Raw genomic sequence first — 10419 nt, 5'->3', positions numbered from 1 at the left:
CCCCGACCACATGGGACGGTGTGCTTCAATGTGTGCGTTATGACAAAGTATGGCGACATTGTGCCCAAGTATGATATGTGTCTTGTGAATCCTATGTTGCCTCAAGATACTTGGTCATAATCCAAGAGTTGTGTTAGGGTGTGGAGAACCCTCAACTTATGTTACATTTGTGTGTGTTGTAAGAGCACCAAGGCATCATGTCATGTACGGCACACGAAGGCTTGTGTTAGTTGTGTTGTTACTAGCACGTCACATGACCCGTCAATGGTTGTTTCTATAGGTCCATGAGAGTCCATCCTTATACTTCTCCAAAAATCTTGTCCCTTTTTATTAGTGGGGGAGGACAATATGTATCCCCTCCCCCACGTGCACCTAGTACGTTTTGGAATAAATCCTAGAGGGTGGCCCTTAAGGGACTATTCGAACTCAAGACCTCCACTTCTTAAGGGGTCAAAATCCTATTTGGTTATTGATGTTTGAAGGCTCAAGAAGATAAAATCTTAAGATTAAAAACTTTACAATTGAAGACGACTATTTTAAGAAAAAAAATCAAGAGATTTTCTTGCAAAGGTTGAAGATGAGGGCATTTTGGTTATTTTCTTTCTCTCTCTCTCTCTCATCATGATTGTAAAACTCGTTTTGAAGCCTTTGTTAACAAAATAGGTTCAATTGAAACAAGAAAATGAATAAAAAAATCAAACACAAGATGCAATCACATAAATAAACACAGAGATTTTATGTGATTCCCTTTAGATTGAAGTACATCCAGAGATTACACCAATTCCACTATGAAGAAAAATTCGAAGTTACATATTACTACCTTTCACTAAAAACGAGAAATATAAATACTGTCGAAAACTTAACTAGGGTTTTATACAATATTAGTGAAATTATGAAAATGCCCTTAGAAAAATTTCTTTCGGGGGCTTCGCCCAGTACCTCCTTGTTGACCAGTGCTATCAGGCTCCACAAACCACAACAACCTTGTCTAGTCCAAGAACGAGATTGAGTAGGTTCGATTTATTCAAGTTGTCTCATTCAACAATGAACGTCCTCTACTTTATTTGGGAAACACATCAGGTTTGAGATGACTTGTCTATCCTTCTTGTTTATGGGTGATAGTGAGACGAATTGGACGAGTCATCTCGGTCTCGAAGGATGAATTTCAAAATCATGTCTCTTATAGAAGACCAAGGTCAATAGACATATCAATTTGAAAACGCGGCAAAACTAACGGACATGTATCACTCAAACAGTACATGAATAATTTTTTAAGGCTGTCCATATCTTCGACAGTTTGACCCGTTCTTCGCGCCAACAAGACTCAAAAGGAAGAATCTTCAGAACTTCTTGAGAGATTTAATTCTCTTTTCTCAAAAATTCAATTTTCTGTTTCAGAAATAATCGATTTTCAAGATGAGTGTGATCGACATTCTCACACGAGTCGATTCGATCTGCAAGAAATACGATAGGTACGACTTCGACAAACACAAGGACCTCAACGTCTCTGGAGATGATGCCTTCGCTCGTCTATACGCAGTCGTTGAATCCGACATTGGTGCAGCTCTTCAGGTACATTTCATCTCTCTCTATTGTTCTACTCTTTCTAGGGTTTCTCTTCTTAGTTTAATTTGGTTTTCTCAATCTCTTTTGACAGAAATCGGAGCTTGCATCGAAGGAGAAGAACAGGGCTGCATTGGTCGCCATGAACGCTGAAATTCGCCGAACTAAGGCTCGATTGCTCGAAGAGGTTCCAAAGTTGCAGAAATTAGTGCTCAAGAAGGTCTTTTCTTCAGAATCCCTTTGTATTCTCACCAAATATCCCCAAATGTTTAAATAAATTCTATGCGGAATTCTTCTTGTTTCAATTTAACTGAAAGTTTAAACTTTTCTTCTTTTTTTTTTTGCAATTGTACAATTGCATTGAGTTTCTTCAGAAAATTATCAAATAGGTTTTACATTCTGGGATTTTATGAAAATTTGTGATTTTCTGACTTTGTATTATCGTGTTTTTCTTTTTTGGTGAACCCAAGAATTTTTTTTTTTTTGCTAAGAAAACCCAAAAATCTTGGGTCTTATGGATCTTTAGTTATAGTATTTGATTTGTGTCAATCCGGTATAATCAATCATTCAAATAAATTTATCTTTCAAAAAAAAAACGTTCATATAAATTTTCTTTTCCAATTGTAGAATTGCGTTGAGTTTCTTCAGAAAATCATCAATTAGGTTTACGATTCTGGGATTTTATCAAAAATTGTGATTTTCTTAAATTTTATGTGAACCCAAGCAATTTTTTTTGCTAAGCAAACCCTAATCCTAGAAATTTTGGGTTTTATGGTTCTCTAGTTATAGTATTTGATTTATCTCAACTGTGTATAATCAATCATTCATATAAATTTTCTGTAACAATAAACACGAACTAATAATAGGTTAAAGGGCTCTCTAAAGAAGAACTTGCCATCCGTAATGATTTGGTTATTGCGCTGTCGGAGAGGATTCGAGTGATACCGGATGGGACTGCAATTGGAGCCAAACAAACTGGAGGTTGGGCAGCTTCAGGTTCTCGTCAAGAAATCAAATTCGATGCAACATCTGGTGATCCAAATTTTAAATCTTCTTTCAATCTTAATTTGGGATTTTAATGATTGTTATACTTAACCTAACATTTATTTTCTACAATATATTGCAGATGGAACATTTGATAATGAATTCTTTCAGCAATCTGAAGAGTCAAGTCAATTTAGGAATGAATATGAAATGCGGAGAATGAAACAGGAACAAGGCCTAGATGTTATATCAGAAGGTTTGAATACACTGAAAGATATGGCAAATGACATGAATGAGGTTTGTTGTTTTGCATTTTGTTCTGTAATCACAAGTGATAGAAAGAACATATTTAATGGGTTTTGCAATATAAGCAGGAATTGGACAGACAAGTGCCTTTGATTGATGAGGTTGATATGAAGGTGAGAAACTTGTCCAGGTTTACATTCTTCTACTCTTTTTGATGACATTTTGACACTATAATGTGGGTAAATTTATTCTTTTGATGTCATAACAGGTGGACAGGGTGACCTCAGACCTTAAGAATACTAATGTTAGACTCAAGGATACTGTTAACAAGGTAATCGAATCGCTCCAATATTTAAGTTTGACTATCATCTATGATTTAGCTGTCAATTGTGGATCCTTTTTTCTAACATGGTTCTAAATTGTAATAAATGGAATATTTGGTTTCCAGATGAGGTCCAGTAGGAACTTCTGTATTGATATTATTCTACTTTGCGTTATTCTGGGCATTGCTTCCTATTTATACAAGTAAGTTCCTTTATCTTCCACAGTACTAAAATTTAGAGGCACACATTGTATACAATTTTTGCTATCATTGCTACCGTTTTATTCTGTTTTGTTCTAGAATCATTTTTTTATTCTCTTTTTAGCTGCAAACAATTTTTCCACATGTGAGGGATTAAGACAACACAAGGGTCACTTCTGTTGGTGGGTGTGCATGGGAATAGTGGTGGGCCGTGAGCGTAGGTGAGGAAGTAAGGAAAACGTTAAGTAGGCACTAGTTTAGTTACCAACAACATGGTGGTCTATGGTACCTGTAGTTACAATCATTTTCACTTAATCTAGTTGGGACGTGGCACTTCGATAAATGTGCATTAGAGATACCCAGGAGTCACAAAACTAAGAAATGGTACTCAAAAGTCTCATCCTAATAAAAACTAGATAATTGTACATGGTACCAAAATATAAGATGAGATACCCATACCCATATCCATATCTGTTTCCTAGACTTCAGGAAATGAAGAGTCCGGTCATTTCCTTTAGTGATGTCTATATCCGAATCTAGGCATCATAGATGGTAGTGCACATGGAAAATGTGGCCCATCAAGACCTAGAGCATAAATCTGTCCTGCATTTCTGATTATTGGATAACATGTCCCAAGATACCCAGATACAAATACTAGCATGGGAAATGGGGATTTGACTCCTGATTTCCTGAAATTTAGAACAAGAAAATGGATACGGGTATCCCATCCAATATCTTAATAGTTAATACCATGCTTTTTTAAAAGCCTTTTATAATTAAGTATCATTTTTGTATAAGTATATGGAACTTGTATTATTGATTTTTTTTTCCTTTCTAGTAGTGACATGTTTTAATTTACTATGTACATTTTTTTTTCAGAATGCAAACAAACAAATCATTAGGAACTTAGTAAGCAAATAATAGTACAATGGGAAATGAGAACTGTAGCATAATAGCATCCATGCTGTATCTTGTATCGTGTACACGTTGAAGTATCCTTGGTATCATAGCATATGGCTCACGAGGAAAAAACAATTGGATAGACTAAATATCTTGTTGGTTCTGGTCTATGAGAGAGCCTTCATCTGTTAATCTCTCTTCATGTACATTTCAAGTTTTGGAAATCCATGGAACTTTTTTCTTGTGTTCTTTCATGGTTCGGTAATTGTTTTGGGTTTTCCGAGCATACAAAGTAGTCTAGAAGTTTGTTCTACCTCTTGATGATGATGTTCTTATCTTCCTTCTTTATATTTGAAAATTGTTATAAAGGAGTTGTGCTTGGTTTATTGCAGTGTATTGAAGTAGTGAAATGATCCCAAAGGCCACTTCTACTGCCCGTTTTATGTTGGTGTTGTCTGGTATTTTTCTGTGGTTTGAAGCCACCTGTGCATACTTTGTGCAATTGTCAATTCTTTTATTCTTTATACATTTCATCATTCTTGTTCACATTGGAAATGAAGGTTGTCTTTCGGATTTTTGGTATAATTCTGGGATATTGTATTAAATAATGCTCTACTTATTTTTCAAACAATTTCATCAATCTAACCAGACATATATTACAGTTTACAGAACAATATTACATACTATACTCTATTTTTATAACTTGGATATGGCCGTCTCCCTTATTTAATATTAACAAGAGCCTGTTAGCCTAAAATGGTATTCTTCATTTTTTCCTAGAATTGACTTTGACAACCACTCCTTTTTTCTATTTATTTTAATTTTTCTCTGAAAGGCAAAATTGTTCTAAAAGTGTGAGGAAAGCCTTGCTGGGATCTTCATTCAACATTTACTTTCTAATATACTCTTCCATAGTTATAGCTGCCATTTCTTTCTCTAATTTTGTAGATCATCATTACATCAACAACTAAAATATGCCAAGGGATCTCTTCTTGCATCTATAACAAATGTAAAAATAAAAAGGCCAAACTTAGATTTGATCTCCTTGAGCAGATTCATTTGTGGAAAAACATACAGACTCAAGGGTGATACTTAGTGCAAAGGGAGTTGAAAGTTCTAAATGATTCACAAAATTCTCAAATTTTGAAGCAAGGATTTACTTGTAATGATATTACAGTATGATTGCATGAACCTCCCATATGAATGGTTTAAAGAAATTCGAACTTGTAACCTCTCACACAACAGCCATGCATCTAACCACTTAATTTATGTAAACTATTAAAACTGCTACGAAGAAAAGTATGTATTATTTTAACCTCACAAATAATTAATTTTTGACATAACACCAAAATAAGATTTTTTTTTATTTTTATGGATATTAAACATAGATGTAGAGCCAAACACTACCTAAGCTAGACACTCTTATAATCTGCATGTTAGTGAATCTTCTAGGTTTCTAGGCTTTATTAGATGTCGATATAAATCATCATCAAAAGATTATTCATTAATACAGGGTTGCAGTTAAGATCCCAGTTAGCTTCTGCATACAGCACAACAATTCTCCAGCATGGTTACCAAACGATAATTTACTCAGACACACTAGCTTTTGTTTTCGGGACTTCCCAGTCGCAGAAGCTGGCAGCAATTCTAAATGAGGCCTATGTACCATTATTTTTAGTAAAATTAGGACACAATTTTTTTTATATGAAAAAATAAACATCTAGTGGTGCAGCCATGAAGAAGTTTCAGGATTAACAAATATATACAAACATTCCAGCTGATCAAATAGTTCACACCTATATTATACAGCTGAATTACAGATTTATATACAAAAACTATGTATAACAATAGCTATGCTATTTCCCATCATTCTTAAGCTGTACACGTTGGTAGCTTTCATTCTCCAGGCCTTCCTCCCATCTTCACTACTCTGAGCAATCATAATCTTCTTTCCAAGACTTCATCTTTGAATTTATTAAGATCTTGAAATTCGATATTGGGATTTGATGGATAAGGATTAAACATGTTATAGTCGGGATACTGTCTACAAAAGCTTAATTCAGTGGTGGTGTTTGGTAGTTTATTGCTATTGTTGACTAGCTTCTTGTTTAATGGAAGAAGACTCTCATATTCCAGATGACTCTCAAAGGGTTTCCTCTTCAATGGATTGAACGAACTATTGATGGAAGAATCTGTAATGAGTGAACTACCAAGATCAGATATGTTTTCTTCATGGACTGAATTACCATTGTTACTATTGTTTCCGCCTTGAAAACTTAAAAATGAAGTGGTTTCGATACGAGGATTATTCTGAGAAGCAAGAATCCAAGCTAGCAATGGGCAACCATTCTTGAGATAATTCTCATATGCATCCAAAGTGGGGTCTATATTCATTGAACTTTGCTCCTCAATCACCGGAGAGTATCCGAAAGGTTGGGTATTAGAAATGTTTTGATCTTCCCACATGTTCCTTAGCGTGTTGTCTTTCTGTCGAACTCGACATAGAACCCAATCATCTAACTGCATAAATAAGAAACATCTTTACATGAATTAAATTAAATGTTTGAGAGCTTTATAGTAAATCTACATGTACTAAGATTCCGATGATACTGTTGTTATCGATGTGTTGGTTCGTCTTATTTCAAACATAGAGAACTCTTAAAAAACTTACTCTCATGGAACCCCGTAATCTTGATGGCCTAACCATGTTATCGGGTAATCTATACTCTTGCATGATCCAATTTGTTTTCGTGCCCTTTGGAGGACGACCCATGTAAAAGACAAGAGCTTTCTTAACTCCGACGCTCTGCAATCTGCAAGAAGTGAGTATGGGTTTATCGGTCCCAGTCGCCTTCCAATAACCCGAAGCTGCAGCTCTATTAGGCCTCTCTCCATTTGGGTACTTCCTATCTCTTGGACTGAAGAAGTACCACTCATTATCTCCAAACAAAGCCTTCTCTGAAAAAAGAAGTGAGAAGTTTATAGTTATTTGAAAAAGCATTGCTTCTAATGGAAGCACTTCAGTTTGAATCACTTCTATATGAATTGTGATATTACGTAATTGGATTTTTGGTATATCATGCCGAAAAAAGTGCCATCTTGGGTCTTAAGTGGGTTTGATTGATTGCTAAAGCATCCATTTCATGTACTAGATTGTGTGTGTGTGTGTGAGGGGGAGAAAGAGATGATGGTAGTGATGAAACACATACTTGGCAGCTCCCACGGGTCATGCTTATAGAGATCAACTTCAGCGATGATTGATGCTGGAACTGGATTTGAAGTAACTTTGTTCCTCAAATAATGAACGATGAGTTCCTCATCAGATGGGTGGAATCGAAATCCAGGAGGAAGTTGGATATTTGAATTGGATTGTCCTTCCATGGAAGGGGGAGCTTCGACCTCGACGAAGGAGGAAGGAACTAAGAGAATCAAAGAACACCGAAAATATCGATCAAAATGGTTGTAAGTTGGAGTACACTGTGCAGAGGTGTTTTTATGGTGTGATCTAGGCAGATGTGGACATTTATTTAAGCTTAATAAGTTAAGAATTTTGTTTATTACATGTTGGAGTTCAAAGAAATTGATTTGAAAACAACCGATTTGGTCTTACATGTTGGAACATTCATTCTTCTCTAATATTATAGTGGTAGTTTATGATCTCATCATCTCCTGCTCAATCATTGACTTCAATCACAAATGGGTCCATTGAATGGATGGTTATGATCGTTTGATGTAGAAAAATAGGCAAGAGATGTGACGATAATAATCAAAATAAAATGTAAACCAAAGATAAAGCGAGTACGTCTGCATATTTTACGTTATTAGGCAAGATTGCTCATGTCCACAGGTGTCCTTTCGCTTATTTATTATTATTATTATTATTATTATTATCAATTTCACTTCTTTTATGTAAAATTGAAATCTCCCTCTTAGAAATCCTAAAATGAGTTGCCTACGAATTTATAGACGATAGAAAATATGAAATTTCATGGCTAGAAAAATTTTACGAAATTGAGGATTTTTTTTTTCATGGAATCACTTCTAGCGTAGAATCCCATTCTACCAATATGATACCACCAACCGAATCCAAACCAAAAACTTAATAGTCAATTTAAGATATTGCCCATTGATTATGATGATTTGGATCAATTGACACGAGCGCCCAACAATTTTTGGCGAGATTGTTAATTCAAAATCATACTTTCAAATGAAATTACATGCGACGAAGAAATGGTCAAGGTTTAATTTCTGTACGGTGTTTTTATAAGGAAAAAAAAAAAATTGAAACGATCTCAACCGAAACCTTTCAATACATTTAGAGACAATCCAAAACATTGAATGTTTCGTCCCAATGATCTTGGTTGACCGAAACATTCGAAAATATTCCAAAATGGTGCGAAACTTTGAACCATGGCAATGATGGGTGGGATAAATAGATCAAACTGATTGCATAAAAGCAGTTATGTGGGCCTATAGATTGATTAGTGTGTTTCATCAAATATCCAAATATTGCCCAAATTCAAGAGTGGACCCAAAGGATGCTGTATTTGGCTCTTTGTTTCAAATATAGCTTAGCTTTGTCCGCCCCAGAGTCCATGGGCGCTAAGATACTCCATAAAGACAGGATGAAGCCAATATTACAACCTGGATGTGTTTCTTCTTCTAAGCATTTTAATCTTATTCGTAGGGATCCTGTGCTCCAGTGAGTTGGATAGATACCCAATACCCTGAGCACTAAAACTCATCCTGATTGGTGATCTATACAATGTACACAATGGGTTTATGCATTTTTCTAATGGGCTTGGACCAACCCATGGGCCTAATTGAAAAATGAATTACCAAAATACTCAAATCAATGGCTTGAAATGAAAAATCAGGATCTTCTTTTATGTGAAAAGCCAGAAACATCCATGGCTCATTGCAATTTGAACAGTGTGTCATATGGCTTGCAAAGGAGACATGAAGTTAAGTAGCTACCCAAGTCCTGGATGCTAACGAGTCCAATACTTCTTGGGGACATTAGCATTGTCTAATACTTTTTTTTTTTTTTCAATAACACCTCTTCTTATTTTGTCTTTTAGTGAAACAAACAAAGGTGTATTGGACTTTCACATAATGAATGCTTGTTTACATAAATGTAACGAGTATTTAAGTGGTTTGAATTAAATATATTTTATTTTTGTAATAAATATTTTGACAATCAATGACAATATAATAAATGTATTATTGTGTAAAAAACTATCATGCCCTTATTTTTTTTACTAAAAGACAAGACAAAAAGGGGCATTGTTGAAAAAAAAATAAGTGTTAGACAATGTTAATTTTCCCATGAAATCTTGGACGTTAGTATTCTTTTATATATATAGTTTTTAAAAACTATTTTACAATGGTAACTCATCACATAACTACAAATTATTTAATCAATCGTGTTATTTATTTAATTCTTTTATAATATAAATGAAAACGGTTATATACATGGGCGGATTTAAAGTGGGGGCTGTGAGGGCAAGTGCCCCCACAAGAATTTTCAAATTCTATAGATTAGTGAGTTATTGCAACAAATTTTAATGGTGGATAAAGAAATCTGCCACCATTGCCCCCACACAAAAAAATCCAGTCTTAGTTGACCCCCCCCCCCCCCAACTATGCTTTTTTTCACTCTTAGTTGTCCTCACAAAAAATGTCTACTCATGGTTGCATGGGCAAAATCGTGGCTCCGTCCTTGGTTATATACCTAGTTTTTTTTAGGTTTTTAATCGGTGGGTTTATGACTACGTTCATGTGTATAAAAATAGGCTGATTATGTTATTTTGGAAATATATATATATATGTATATATGTTATTAATGATTCTCTTGCCTGAGAACCGCCATTCACGCAGGAAACAGAAAGAACTTAAAAAAAATGCTAAAGTTTTTCCCTTTTTATTTGTATAGAGAAACCCATCTCACAAATACTCTTTAAATTGACTTGGAATCCAAGGATAGTTAATAAAAAATTCCCTCTTTCTTTATTTTATAGATAAAGGTAATATAATTCAGGTTTTTAGTTCATTAAAGGAGGAAAAAAGAGTTTGATGAAGCTCCATCGAAGAATCCAGCCATTGATACCCAGGTTTTATTTTTTTCTTTCTAAAATGGATTTTATTTGTTGGGTGTTGGTATGCATAGTTCATATCGATGTATGGTCATGTGTCATACTGTA

The 10419-nt window shown here is 34.8% G+C and overlaps 2 protein-coding genes across 3 annotated transcripts; one reads left to right on the top strand and one right to left on the bottom strand.

The window, feature by feature from the left end:
- Positions 1-1298: 1298 nt before the first annotated feature.
- On the top strand, positions 1299-4801 carry LOC147399826 (syntaxin-71-like). Of its 2 annotated transcripts, XM_086445337.1 has the most exons (8): positions 1300-1572; positions 1658-1783; positions 2430-2595; positions 2690-2844; positions 2922-2966; positions 3062-3124; positions 3242-3318; positions 4609-4801. In XM_086445337.1, exons 1-8 carry the CDS (start codon positions 1417-1419, stop codon positions 4619-4621), a joined length of 801 nt encoding a protein of 266 aa, XP_086301463.1. In that variant the 5' UTR covers positions 1300-1416; the 3' UTR covers positions 4622-4801. The 2 variants fall into 2 exon arrangements, with proteins under 2 accessions (XP_086301464.1, XP_086301463.1); XM_086445338.1 differs by lacking the exon at positions 4609-4801 and having other exon boundaries at positions 1299-1572; positions 3242-3322.
- A 1353-nt stretch (positions 4802-6154) lies between these two features.
- Positions 6155-7908, bottom strand: LOC147399825 (NAC domain-containing protein 67-like). Its single transcript, XM_086446556.1, has 3 exons — positions 7426-7908; positions 6888-7174; positions 6155-6736 (listed from the first exon to the last, which is right to left on the bottom strand). The coding sequence occupies exons 1-3, from the start codon at positions 7595-7597 to the stop codon at positions 6155-6157; spliced, it is 1041 nt and encodes a 346-aa protein (XP_086302682.1). The 5' UTR covers positions 7598-7908.
- Between the last annotated feature and the right edge of the window lie 2511 nt (positions 7909-10419).

This window comes from Akebia trifoliata, chromosome 6 (assembly GCF_017979445.1).
Source record: "Akebia trifoliata isolate Shusen 1 chromosome 6, ASM1797944v1, whole genome shotgun sequence".
NCBI lineage: Eukaryota > Viridiplantae > Streptophyta > Magnoliopsida > Ranunculales > Lardizabalaceae > Akebia > Akebia trifoliata.
The sequence above is the reverse complement of the archived record's forward strand: the minus strand, read 5'-3'. Positions and strand labels throughout refer to the sequence as shown.